Source organism: Pseudocercospora fijiensis (genome assembly GCF_000340215.1).
Source record: "Pseudocercospora fijiensis CIRAD86 unplaced genomic scaffold MYCFIscaffold_10, whole genome shotgun sequence".
NCBI classification, from domain to species: domain Eukaryota; kingdom Fungi; phylum Ascomycota; class Dothideomycetes; order Mycosphaerellales; family Mycosphaerellaceae; genus Pseudocercospora; species Pseudocercospora fijiensis.
In genome coordinates, this window is record NW_006921541.1 from 369,389 (window position 1) to 383,189 (window position 13,801).

General features: G+C 48.7%; 3 protein-coding genes across 3 annotated transcripts; 2 read left to right on the top strand and 1 right to left on the bottom strand.

Annotated features, from left to right (window-relative positions):
• Positions 1-252: 252 nt before the first annotated feature.
• On the bottom strand, positions 253-3,102 carry MYCFIDRAFT_89066 (uncharacterized protein). The gene is made up of 3 exons (XM_007933194.1): positions 2,955-3,102; positions 2,270-2,908; positions 253-2,203 (listed from the first exon to the last, which is right to left on the bottom strand). The coding sequence occupies exons 1-3, from the start codon at positions 3,069-3,071 to the stop codon at positions 500-502; spliced, it is 2,460 nt and encodes an 819-aa protein (XP_007931385.1). The 5' UTR covers positions 3,072-3,102; the 3' UTR covers positions 253-499.
• A 510-nt stretch (positions 3,103-3,612) lies between these two features.
• MYCFIDRAFT_205225 (uncharacterized protein) lies at positions 3,613-4,127 on the top strand (the record flags this gene model as incomplete). Its single annotated transcript, XM_007933195.1, has 2 exons — positions 3,613-3,871; positions 3,967-4,127. Coding segments are annotated over exons 1-2 (339 nt in total), but the record flags the coding sequence as incomplete, so codon positions are not given.
• Positions 4,128-4,445: 318 nt separating this feature from the next.
• On the top strand, positions 4,446-7,919 carry MYCFIDRAFT_60792 (uncharacterized protein; the record flags this gene model as incomplete). The annotated part of the gene is made up of 4 exons (XM_007933140.1): positions 4,446-5,684; positions 5,783-6,631; positions 6,683-7,065; positions 7,251-7,919. 4 exons carry the CDS (start codon positions 4,446-4,448, stop codon positions 7,825-7,827), a joined length of 3,048 nt encoding a protein of 1,015 aa, XP_007931331.1. The 3' UTR covers positions 7,828-7,919.
• Positions 7,920-13,801: the final 5,882 nt, after the last annotated feature.

Sequence of the window (13,801 nt, forward strand, 5' to 3'; positions counted from 1 at the left end):
CTCCTCGCTCGTACTATTAATTTAAGTCTCCGAGTACTACACTTTCTCCAAAGCCCCAACTTTCCCCTTCTATTTCTTCTATTTCTGTAGATAACCACCTCCTTCCAAATTCACAACTATAATATACAGTCTTTAACGAATTTACCCTACCGAAACTTTCCCCTCTTCCTATAGAAGCCGAGAGCTTTATATATATATAAATAACTTCGGCTAGCCAAGTCGAGTAGTAGGTGAGTAGAGTTCGTAAGTAAGAAATTTGTCACTATAGTGTTGATTATTTCAGTAGAAAGAAGTGCCAAAAGGCTTATATATCTCACGAACGACACGCGGCCGGGGGGATCTGTGAGATGGAAGCACTTCATACACACACCTCAGCTCTCGCGGCGTGTCGTGTTCTTGCGAGGTTTCGGGATGCGGAGATGGAATGCTGTCTGCGGTAGTACCGACAACTGCTCATGTTCGACGTGTCTTTCCCATCCCCTCACACTCGACGATCCCCCTAACTAGAAATCTCAACCCTCTGCCGCAAAACCCCCCTCGCATCCTGCTCACTCAACGTCTCAAGACCCAACTGCTCAAGCGCGTGCCTCGCACTCTCATTATCCATAAAAACAAGGCGTTCGGCTTGGAAAAGACTCATTTTACTTCCGGACTCCTCATCTTCGTCCCAGGCGGAAGCGTCATCCCAGGCAGAAGCATCATCATCACCTGAGCTGCTTGCTTGTACACGAGGAATTTCGCCTCGCACTGGTAGATTAAGTAGAGTTACGGCTTCTAGAAGTCTTTGCATGCCGATTTGGGATTGATTTGGTCCGACGTATCGGTCGATGGTTGAGCAAAGGGCGCGGAGATCGGTGGTGAGTTGCGTTGCACCTGCGGTGGAGAAGTGACTTTTTCCATGTAAGACGTAGCGGAAAAGGTAATCGTCGATAGCGTGGCAGATGTTTCTTGCGACTCGGCGGAGGGGTGCTTTGCCGAGGGCTTTCCGGAGAAAGGCAAAGTATTCTGATAGGAGGTTGAGGGTAGGGTCGAGCTCGGCAGAGACTGCATCGCTGTTGGGGGAGGAGGATAATGAGGCCCAGGTATTGAGGGCAGAGAATGGCTTCAGCACATTCTGCACATCGTACTTGATCGCGTCGACGAGAACTTTCTCGGCTCGGGTGCGCAGCCGGCGGTAGCTGTTGGCTGTTTCGTCAAACAGTGCGCCTTCCAATGCGCCGTCGGTTTCAGAGCCGAGTGCAGAACTGGTCTTTTGTTGGATCTCTTGCCAATTGCCGAGTGGTCCGACTCCGCTGTCACGGTTCTTGTGGCGATAGTCCAGCTCGGCCCAGAGTTCGATGAAGAAGACATCGTCGCTCCAGTCTCGCATGGCTCGCTCGAGGTAATCGGCGGAACCAAATATTCGGCAGATCCGATCGAGGCCCTTGACACCTTGGAACTGTGCAAGTTCTTCCTTGGTCAAGCCAGTATGCACCGCTCGGCCAATTGTTGATGTGAGGCTCAGGTATGCATCGAGAGCATCTTGGAGCCTTTGATGGTATGTGTCGAAGATCTTGATCTGAATATCGATCAGAAAGTCGATGCGCTGAGTGTAGCTCGAAAGGTCGCGATAGCGTTCGGTGATGGTCTCGAGAAGATCATTCAGGCGGAGAGCAGCCTTGCTTGGTTTCGTGGTGTCTGCAGCGGTGCCATCGAAATCGATCTCGCCAGCATCGGGAGCTTCGAGAATGGCTTGGTAGCGGGAAAGAGCAAAGTCACGCTCGGCAGCAAGCCATTGCGGGAAGTAGCCGCGAGTGTCGAGGAGATAGAAAGACAGTCCTGACCAGTTTACGCTTGGCGAAGACGGCGCGTAAGAGTACGAGTCCTTGAGTACATTGTCGAAGCTAATTACTTCCTGGACGAGGTGGCTGAGTAGGGCAGGTTGGGAGGCTACCTGGTTCGCCACGGAATCAAGCTTCTTCCTGACCATTGGCAGGAGCGCAGTGATGAACGCAGAAGTAGCATCAATATATGCAGGAGTGAAGGCGAGATGGGATTTTCTGAAATGCTTCAGCAAGATGGGCTGGATGTTGTCCTGCACAAAGTCTGAGTACTGAGCAACCAAGTCGGTGATGTGGTTGAGGAAGTATTCCGGCTTGTCGAGTCGATTTGTTGGCTTGTTGCCAGAAAAGTGGTAGTCGAAGCGTTGTTGTAATGGGTGCACCTAAACGTGATATTAGTATTTGACTTGATGTTGGGATGGACGAGACGGAGGAAGAGAAGATCCTACCAAGACTTCAAATGGCAGCAAAGGTGATGGGTCAGTGCTTCGGTCTTTGCCAAGGTTCTGTTCTTCTGCTTCCAGATCTCTCTTCTGCAGATCTAATAGTCGGCCAATGTTGATCGCCCAGTCCTTCTGCAACGCCGCTGGGACAATTCCAGTAGCTTTTGGCCAATTCAGCTTATCTTTCTGCAGCATCCTCTCGAGGTTCTGCGACAAGGCTCGCCGTATCGTCTCTCCAAGCCCTTCTACAACACGATTGATGTGATGGAGAAGATGCGGGGCAGCACCTTCGGCAGCATCTTGCAAAGGTTTCAGACTTGCCGTGAGCTGTTGAAGCCTCTGATATGGTATTAAAGCAGCATCGTCGTCCTTTCCCAGTTTCGATTCAGACTCTTGTCTCAAGGCATCCACCTCTTTCAACAGCTCGACATATTCTGTCGCAACTTCCAACTTCCGCGAGCGTTCCATACTCTCGTCGAGCTTTTGCACCGCATCGTCGCTTGTTTCGGACTGGGTCACCATGAGCAGTCTTCGATCGATGTCCTCCTGTTCAGCGTCGAAGTCGCGGGCTTTGCGCTCGATCTCGTGTGCGTGTTGCTGTGCTTCGTTTTGAGCTTCGGCATGTTCTCGTCGAGCATCATCGAGCTGCGAGTGTCAGGCGTTGTGTTCATGATGGATACATCCTACACACCTGTTTCTTGAGGAGGGTCTGCTGTTCGTGGACATTTGCTAGGAGGGAGTCTAGCGATTCGAGATCTGCAGCGGACTGTAGTTTATCGTCGAGATAGTCCTGCACTCTCGGATCCATTTTGTGTGCAGACCTCCACACGCAGAACAATATTGTAGACAATGCTTTCCGCTCCAGGAATGGCGAACTCGAATGCTCTTGCCAGATGTTCATGGTGAATCTGAAGAACAGGGAAGCAGCGGTCTCGGCTGTGGGGTTCCGATTGGCTCGACAAGCGAGCGGCACAAGGATGCTGTGAAAGCGACACGTCAGGTCAAGCTTCACGCTTCCCTTCACGCTTCGACGCGCTTTCAGACATGCCATGCTCAGTCATCACAATCATTCTGTGAGGGCGGCGGTGTGCATCAAGCCGTCCCCATGCAGGCAGCGCGTCGACAACGACATGCGAGGCTGCATGAAGTTGAGATGCATCCACGTATAGCGAAGGCTGATTGAATCGGGCAGAAGCGTAGGCGCACAAGCCAGACTTGTTGGCGTTACACAAACGACAGCGACAGGCGGCCGTTTGTGTGTGGGGTACGGGGCGGGGCGGGGCGGGGCGGAGGTCCGCTGAGTGCTTCCCATCTCATTCTCGTGCTTCAACTCCGCCCGCCCTCGCCCTCCATCGCGCTCAGCCAGACTTGTCCATACAACGGAGTCGACGCCGCTCCCCACCAGCGCGGCGCCATCGACAGCCAGTGCCATGGACGTCTTCTGCTCGCGCCTCCCCCACCACATCCTTCACGCTCAGCTCCAGCGACTCTTTGCAGGACCGCTCAATGATTGTGGCGTCTACGACTTCCACATAGAGAAGTTGCCCAACAAGGGCCTTGCCATCATCACCATCCTCGACGTGAATGCCGGCCAGGTTTTCTTGAGCCGTGAGTACACCGTCTCTCATCGCTGCGAAGAGCCATCGACCCAGCTCCAACGACTTCATCGTGGAAAACATGCATCCGCTAACCCACATATCCAGGCTATGGCGTTCCGAATGCCTCCCCCCACAACCAAATGGCCCTCATGCGCATCAGCTACGCTGGCAAATTTGTTCGACTGGAGAGAAGCAATCGCGAGCCGACCGATCTGGCAATCCAATCTCTGCGCTATATGGCAAATGAACGCACCAGAGCCCGTCTGGTCGGCGCAGCCACTCAGCGATCCAGGCCCAACGACCGTCAGGCCTCCGAATTCCGCGTGAACATCCTCCAATGCGGCTCATTCGACTACCCGAAACACGCCCAACTCAGGAGCGACGCAAACCTCCTTTTCCTCCCCCACTTCACCGACCCTCGCCAAGGTACCATCCACTTCGGACAGAAGCAAGCCATCGCCATTCTTGGTCCAGAAGGAGGCGACCAGTTGCGCTTGGATCTGCCATACAACGACTGCATCGACATCGTCCTCGGCACCTACGAAGAGCCCTCGATTACATTTGCATTGGCGCTGCCACCAAAGATGTACGAGATCAACAAGCTTGCAGCCTCTATTCTTGCACTCAGCCTTGGCCCGAAGGATGCTGCCAAAATCCCGCAGTCCAAGAAGACTCGCATTCCCGCCATCAACAGTCAGCATGCGAAGATCGCAGGGAATTGCTTCGTCTATCGACTGCACGTGAGCGACCATAGGCAGCTGTCGAACATCAACAGCATTTTATCTCGCCACAAGAAGTCATGTTCAGTCCTCTCGGTCAAGACTCGGACCGAGTTCCCTCAAGAACCTATTGAAAACACCTTCACACGCCTCAACTACGAGCTCAGCGACACGAATCGCTTCGGTGCAAAGCCATTCAAACTGCGCTACCAGGTGGACAGGCTCGCAAGAAATGGCTTCCTCCCTCCCCAAAAGGTCATATCTCTGCTGCCTAAGATCTCTGAGCTCCTCACCTCGTACGGTCTGGAAGCCACTCTCTCCGGACTTCGCCGCTTCAGTCGAAACACCCCTTACCCTGGTCCCACGGTTGAGTCAGTCGAATTCACGATCGCCACTCTTGAGCAGAGATTGCATGAGTTCGTTGCCCTCTACGATGACCACGCGCCAGACAACCCCTTCGAGCTGGCTAAGCGTCATGTGCACATCAACTTGATTCACAAAGTCATCGTCACTCCAGCTGGCATACGTCTCGAAGGTCCTGAGCCTGAGCCGACCAACCGCGTGCTCCGCAAATATGCCGAGAACATTGACGATTTCGTGCGAGTGGTCTTCCAGGACGAGCATGGTGGACCAGTGCGCTACGATCCCCGAACCGATCTCGCCCGCATTTACCACGAGCGCTTTAGGAACGTGCTCGATACATCCATAGTCATCTGTGGTCGTGGATTCTCATTCCTTGGTTTCTCGCACTCTTCCCTGCGCTCTCAATCTTGCTGGTTCATGGCTCCATTTGTCAATCGCAACGGTCGACTGATCTTCGCCGAGAAGGTACTCAAAGGTCTTGGTGACTTCAGCAGTATTCGTACCCCTGCGAAATGCGCTGCTAGGATAGGTCAGAACTTCACCGATACCAACGCCACCGTTCATCTCGAGCCAGACCAAGTATTCGACCTTCAAGTCATTGAGCGCAACGGGAGGGACTTCTCCGACGGCGTGGGCACTATTTCTGAAGCGCTTTTGCGCGAAGTTTGGCGTAGGTACGGAACTAAGAAGATGCTGAAGCCAACAGTCCTCCAAATCCGCTTCCAAGGAGCCAAGGGTATGGTGAGTATAATCACGACATAACTTGAGTCGAATTACGAATACCAAGCATGATTGCAATGCGTTCACTGAAACATGCTAACCTTGTGTCTTGCTCTTAGGTATCCTTAGATCCTCGCCTCCCAGGCAAGGCGCTCATGCTGCGCGCGAATATGCGCAAATACGACACTGAGACTTCTTGGGTGCTGGAGATCTGCGGCGCTGGCTTCAAGCCGCTGCCTATGGTGCTGAACCAGCAGTTTATCAAGATTTTTGAAGACTTGGGCATTCCGATGAGCGTGTTCCTCGACCTCCAGCGTTCCGCCATGAAGCATCTTCGCCAGATGACTGCCCTCTCAGTGAATTCGGCCAAGCTCTTAGAGGACTCAGGTATTGCAAGAGCGACAGGCATGCCTCGGCTTATAAGAGATCTGGCCCAGATCGGCTTCGACTATCACGAGGACCACTTCCTGTATTCGATCGTGGAGATGGCGGTTGTGACGCAGCTTCGCGACATCAAGTATCGTGCACGCATCCCCGTCGAAGCGGGCGTAACGCTATACGGCATCATGGACGAGACAGGCTATCTGAAGGAGGGCCAGATCTTTGTCATCACCGAAAAGGCTCCTGAGGGTGGCAAGCACATTCTCATCAAGGATAAAGTGGTCATCACACGATCGCCGGCAATGCATCCTGGTGACATACAAGTGGTTGATGCTGTCGATGTGCCTCCGAACTCCCTACTGCGGAGGCTGTCCAATGTGGTGGTGTTCAGTAAGTGGGGAGATCGTGACTTGCCCAGCAAGCTGAGCGGAGGGGACCTTGACGGCGATATCTACAATATCATCTGGCACGAAGGCATGGTTCCGAGGACTACCTATACCGCTGCAGACTATCCGCGTGTCAGCCCATTGGTCCTAGATCGCGAAGTGACGATCAAAGACATGTCCGATTTTTTCGTCACATTCATGGTGAGCAATCAACTTGTCAATGAAGCACGGTCAGACTAATACTCTTTACAGGAAACCGACTTGCTGGGCATGATCTGTACGACCCACAAGCAGCTGGCAGATCAGCGAGAGGCTGGCTCACTTGACCCGGACTGCCTCACGCTAGCTGGTCTGGCATCTACAGCCGTGGACTATTCCAAGACTGGCATCTCTGTCAAACACACGCAAATCCCCAGAAATGACAAACACATATTTCGACCCGATTTTATGTCTCCCACCCCACGGGTCGTTGTGTCTAGCGAAGGCTTGGCCGATCTAGAAAAGGAGGAAGAGGTAGACGATGATGCCTTTGAAGGTCTTGACTCCGAGCGTCGATCATATCGGTACTACCCGTCTGAAAAGACACTTGGTCACCTCTACCGCGACATCGATGAAAACCAATTTCTGCGGACAATGTAAGTCGTCCTTCCTTATGACTGCATAGTTCTGCTTCATGACTGCATAATTCTGCCTCATGGCTGCATATTCTGCCCCATGACTGCAGCTATTAATCTCAGCCTACGACACACAACTCCGCCACAGACAGCACTCTGATCTTTGGCATCGCCTTGAAAGACACATGCTGACACTTCGCTTTTAGGCAGCAGCAGTATCGCGCAATTGCACCTCGATCTAAGACACAGGACCTAACGACACGACTCTTGGCGTACCTGAAGCAGAATGCAGTCAACGTCTTCTGGGACCAACACACTGCTCTAGCTTCCGACATCCGCTCCAGTTTCGAGGACAGTCTCGCCGACCTCCTCTACGAATACGAGCCCACACCTCACCACCCTCTGAGCGAGACAGAAGCCTTCTCCGGCCAAATTCTCGGTCGTCAAAGCGGTCCTCAAGGCAAGCCTCTGCGCGAACTCGCCAAGACCATGACCGAGCGCTTCGAAATGGTCATGGAGCACACTCGCATGCGCATCCGTTTTGGCGATGCAGTCTACGAAACTCAAGACATCGACGACCTCCACGACCCTCGCTACCACGATCGCGATGTCGAAGCCCTGCCCCGCGCCATCGCTTGCTTGCATGTGGCGCTCAACGAGGAAGGCTATCACGATCGTAAGATTGGGGAACTGAAGAGTTTCAAGTATGTTGCGGCTCAGATTGCTTTGGAGGAGTTGCCTAAGATTTTCCGTGGCTTTCGGAACCTGCCGATTGGCGTTTGAGGAGTTTCTATTGTCAGTTTGAGACAAGCGATGAAAAATAGGATGGATTTGTATAGATTAGAATCGCATCCAAGTGCGTGTGAGAGAGCTCGAGGTGCGGGCACAGACCTAGACCTAGACACAAGGAACGAACAAATGAATAGGCATTGCATTTTATTATAGAACTTCTCCTTCTAGATTTATCCCCGTAAGAGCTAGTATCTAGACTAGATTCTTTTCTATTTCCCGTTTCCTACTACCCTTATTCTATTTCTACTTTACTAGGCTTATTTCGTAATTAAGGCTCGATCTACTCCTACTTACTCCTTAGTACTTATTATAGTAGCTACCTAGAAAGTACCGACAAGTCCTATAAGCTAGCTACTATACTATAAAGTAATATCGGATTTAAGTTGCCTTAGTAGTAGAGGCCCCTAGCGAAGTAGATCGCCTAGTTAGCCGCCTATTTAGCCGTATAACGTAATATCTTAGGGACTCCTATAGAGGCCGTATATAGTAGAACAATACGTTATATATTAATATATAAATAATAGGACTATACTAAACTACGCGTACGTATATACGGACGATAGTAAGCGAGATATATAGAGTCGTAGGATAGATCCGAGTAGTAAGAAGTGTTTTAAGTAAGCAACGCGTATATAGATACTAGATATAAGACTTAATAGGTTCGATAAAGAGCTAAGTCTATCTACGTAAATCCGAATGGTTTTGTACGGTGCGCTAAGCGCTAAGTAGTAGGTTAGAGTCGCGTAGGCCGAATACCGAATACCTAAGGCTAGCGCTTTCTACCTAGGGCGTAGCCCTTTATATTACCCCCGTCCTCCTCCCTTTCTTTAGTAGGGATAGAGAGCCCTTTATAGTTTCTATCGCTATTACTTTATCCGTTAGATCTGTACCTATCTAAGCTTCCCTAAAGTAACGCGCTCGTAGTTTCCTCTTTTACGATCGAGGTTTCCGCTACTTTCCGGTCGGGGTTGCCGTACCTAGGGTTTTAACGACTATAACTTTCTTCGCGACTGCTAAACCGCGCTCTTTTACCTGTTTACCGCCTTCTAGAACGCGCCGTAACTGCGCTTTTAAACGCTTTACTTATAATCGCGCTTTCCTTTACTTTCGCGACTTTTACTTCGGCGCCGCTTTCTAGGAGTATTAATATTTCCCTCTTCTTCTTCTTCTTCTTCTTTTCTTTATATATACTTCTACTACTACTACTACTACTAATACTACAAGTCCCTCCCCTTCCTCCTTAGTTCCCTTTATAAAATTAACTTGTTCTAGACAGCTCGTCGAATTTACTATATTAGTTGCTATAACTCTAGCGAAGACTACGCCGACTAATCTATAAGGTTCCCGTCCGATTTATCGTAGGGTCCGCTAACTTTTCTTAAGCCCGCTAGCTTAAGGGCTTACGCTAATTGCGCTCGTAAGAGAATTGCTTACGCCCTACTATAAGTTATCGCGATTCCCGTACCGAATCTCTCGCTAACTATTTAGTCCTTAAATGGCCTACGTAGCCTACGCTAGCTATACCCGCGCGACCCGCGCTAATATCGCCGAGAAGCACTCCGAGCTTCTTAAGGTTCTTAAGGTATAGAAAGCTCTTAAGTCTCTCTAGCCGTAGGGGTTATTATCTAGGTAAGATTCCCCGTTTCCCTCGATAAAACCCTCGCTAACCGTTTGTTTTAGCGCTATCGCCTCGGAGGTAACGAACACCGTCGCTAATATCGTAGCTTAATAGACTTAGACGTAAGTTCCTCGCTACCCTTCGACTTTCTCTCGCTAACCTCTCTTTTTTAGTAGCGTTCCGACTACCCTCCGCCTTAGTAATAATCGTCTAGGTCCGCTAGAGGAGTAAAGGTTTCCGTAGGTTTTCTAGTAGGCTCTAGGTAGTTTCGGATATATTATTATTATTTTTGTTATAGTCCTAAGGTAACCTTCTAATTTCGGGCAGAGACCCGACACTTACTTATAAATACCTAAATAAAATTCTTCTTAATTCTAAATTATGTTTCTCTTCTCTAGTATTCTAGTAAACCTAAGTCTAATAAGTTGGTAAGAAAATCTAAACTCTAGAAGTTAGTAAAAGTCCCTAGAATCTATAAACCCGTTACTCCGCGGAAAAAAAAAACTCTAGGTTGCCGTATTATTTCTTCCGTTTTCCTCTCTTCTTCTAATCTCCTAGAGGCCCGTCGTTCTCCTCGATTTGTCTATATTTCGCTTCGAAGTCGTCTAGCGCGGAGGCATCCGCGATATAGTCTAGGGGTTCCTACGTAGGTTTATAGTACCCGCTCTATTTTGCGAGTGCTTCTCGCCCTCGGCCTTGCTTCTTTTTCTAGATATATAGGATTTCTTCGACCTACTACTCTTTATACGTCTCGAATAAGATAGGGTCCGGCTATTCGTCGTCGGTTACCTACCCTAGAAGGGGGTCCCGGCTCGTAAGTCTTAGAAGGTCGGTATAGTATACTAGATAAATATTGCTAGGTATCCCCGAGAGTTATACTAAGATAGGCGATAATACCTCTTCTACCGTATACTTAGCGTACTTCGAGTCGAGGCTCTTCTTTAGTCTACCGGTCTAGTAATTCCTTAGGTCGAGCTAGACCTTGTCTCCGATACGATATACCGGCGCTAGAGTTCTAGTCTTGTTCGCGCTATCCTCTTATTTCTATACGGCTTCCGCTATTTGTACTTAGTACAGATCTAAGATCTTCTTAATCTTGTCTACGAACTCCTCCGCCCGTTTCGCTATAGTTAGCCGTCTATCGATAGCTAGGTCCTCTTCTAACGTAACGAGGGAGGTAGATTCGTAACCGTAAGTCGCGAAGAAAGAGCTTATTCCTAACCTAGCTTAGTGTCTCCCGTTAAACGCTAGTTCTACTATAGGAAGCTATTAGTTCTAATCGGACTATATCTAGTTAATATAGTTCCGTAGGTAAGCTTATATATCTTAGTTTGCGCGCTCCGGACCCCCGTCGGTTTGTAGGTAGTAGGCGGAGCTTAACCTCTACTTTACGCCGAGTAGTCGATATATCTCCCTCTAGAAAGTACTTATCTAATTCGTAACTCTATCGCTAGTAATAGTACGAGGCAGTCTGTAATACCTAACCTAGTATTTTAGAAATAAAACCGCGTATTCCTCTACTTTTATAGAGGGAGTACCGATAAGCGCGATCTACTTACTAAGGCGGTCTTTAATTACCTATAGATACCGGTTCCTATCTAACTCCGGTAGGTTAGTTATAAAGTCTATCGAGATTTCCTAGAAGAAACGGTCGGGTACTAGTAGTAGTTTTAGGAGGCCGTGTTTATATTCCCTCTATACCTTATTACGTCTATAATAGTTGTAGTTCTATAGGAATTGCCGTACCTGCTTCGACTATAGCGGCTAGTAAAAGTCGCGACCTAGTATAGAAGTAGTAGAATCCCGGCTAGGGTAGCCGTAGAGCGGCGAGTCGTAGATCGACTAGATAATCTTCGTATATAGTATATCCTACTATAGTTCCTCGGCCCCTATATCTTTATATTCGGTTTCCGTCGTCGCTAGGGCTCCTAGAACCTAGAGCTTACCGCGGTAGCGAAGGAACCCTTTAGGATCTATTATATAATCCCCGATCTAAATTTTTGCTTTAATTTCTAGTTATAATGTTCTATATCCCTTACGGACTTTCTATACTACCGTCTAGTATACCGTATCTTTCTCGATAATACTCTTCTATATATCGTTTATCTCTAGGTCCTAGAATAGTTTAGCGCTTTCCGGTAAAGGCTACGCGGGCTCCGTTTCGTTCGCGAGTAGGGATAACGGGCTCGCCTTTATTATACGTAGGAAGCTACAAATAGTAGTACTAGAAATCTAGACGTTTTCTAGCTAGTTTAGAGAGAGGTCCGGCTCTAAGAATCTCCGGAACCTCGAAAGCTTGTCGTCTTAGCCTAACGTGTCTTATTCTCTCTTCGATAAGGTATCCGGTAGGATAGCTTCGATTCCCGGCCGGTAGACTAGGGTAAACTAGTACTTCGCTAGTTCTTCCTACTATCGGATCTGTCTTTCGGATAGTGTTAGGACTAAAGAGGTTATACGTGATTAGTATGTAACCGGGCTCGAGTAAAGCTAGGGTCTCGATGCCTTAGGTAGGGCTTAGCGCTTAGTAGTAGGCTAACTAGCCTACCTTCCTCCTTCTCCTCCTAGTTCTCTATCGAATACTACCTATACCTACTACTACGCTATCTACCTACTAACATAACCCTTGTTACAGATAGCTAGCGCTTTACTATAAAGTATTCTAGGTTCTTATAGTCCGTCTAAATTATAAAAGGGCTATATAATTTTAGCTCGGAGTCCTAAAACTTAATACTAGATACGACTACGAGCATTTCCTTATCGTAGATATCGTAATTAATCTCCGCTTTATTTAGTTTCTTCGAAAAGAAGCCTACCGGTCGGCGGATCCCTACCTTTTCTTAGATAAGGGCGCCCCTAATCGCGAACCCGCTATAATCCGTCTTAAGGAAAGTAGGAAGGGACGGGTCCTACTAGGTAAGTACTAGGGCGCGGTAGAACTTGTCCTTTAGCGTCTCGAACGCTTTGTCCTATTCTTCTCCCTAGGAGAACGGGGTTCCCTTACCGGTAAGCGCGGTTAATAGTGTAGAGATCTTAGAATAGTTCGGTACGAATATACGGTAGTAGTTCGTAAATCCTAAGAAACGACGAACTTCCTTTTAGGTCTTAGGTGCTACCTATTTTTATACGGCTTCTACCTTTTCGGGGTCGGCTAATACTCCTCCTCCGTCGGCGTAGACGATAAATCCTAGGTACTTAATCTTTTTCTAGGCGAATTCGCTCTTTTTAATATCGAGGTAAAGGCCTCCGTCCTAAAGCTTCTTAAGAACCGCCCTTACCTTATAGAAATAGTCTTCCCTCGACCCGCTCGAGTAGATAACTACGTTGTCTATACATACTAATACGAAGTCGTCTAGATACTCCTATAGGAGAGTGTTAATATACCGTTAAAATATAGCCGGGGCTCCGGACAAACTAAACGGGTATACTAGCTATTCGAACGAGCCTAGCCTAGTCCGGAAGGCCGTCTTATACTCGTATCCTTTTACTATTCTAATCTTATAAAAGGCCGAGACTACGTTAACCTTAGTTGACTGCCGGGCCTCTGTTAGGTTCCTTATAGTATCCGGGATTAGTAGGAGGGGATATCTATCTTGCTTCGTTAGAGCGTTAAGCGCCCTATAGTTATAGTAGAACCGGAGCCTACCGCCGGGTTTCTTAACGAACAATATAGGCGCCGCCGCTTCGGAGTTCGCGGGTCTAATAAATCCCTTCTTTAGGAGTTCGTTAAGTAACTTTCGTAAGACTAAGAGCTCCTATTTCGATATACTATAGAGCGGGCTCTAAGGGAGCTACGGTTAGGATCCGTCTAGGTTTTTACGGAGTTCTATTATATAGTCGATACTAGGGCAATAGGGCGCTAACTTATCGGCTTCCTTTTAACAAAATAGCGTAGCTATATTACGAACCTCCGGAGGTAGCTTTTTCTTTAGCTCCTCGATCGTCGGATATTCTTTCGTCTTTAGGGCCTTTTTAATATCCTCGGCAATTATAGCGGCAAGTAGGCTCCTAGTAGCGTCGATCGTAGCGATATTCCCGCTTATATCGAATTCGCGGTAGTAACGCCCTTCGTTAACCTAATACTAGGCTCTCCCGTAATAGTACTAACGCTTTTCGGGCGCGGTCCTAACCTTGTTATATACCTTCTATAGGTTCCCTAGGATAAGGGGGAAGGCTAATCCCGGTACGACGTAAGCGTATACCGTCTACCGGAATCCGTTAATTTCTATCTAGAAGGCGACGACTCCGACAATCTTCGCGTCCTATATCGTAGACGACGCTCCTTTTACTTCTCGGGACTCTCGGCTAATATAGCTAAGCCCGAGGCCTTTAGCTAGGCCCGTATTAATC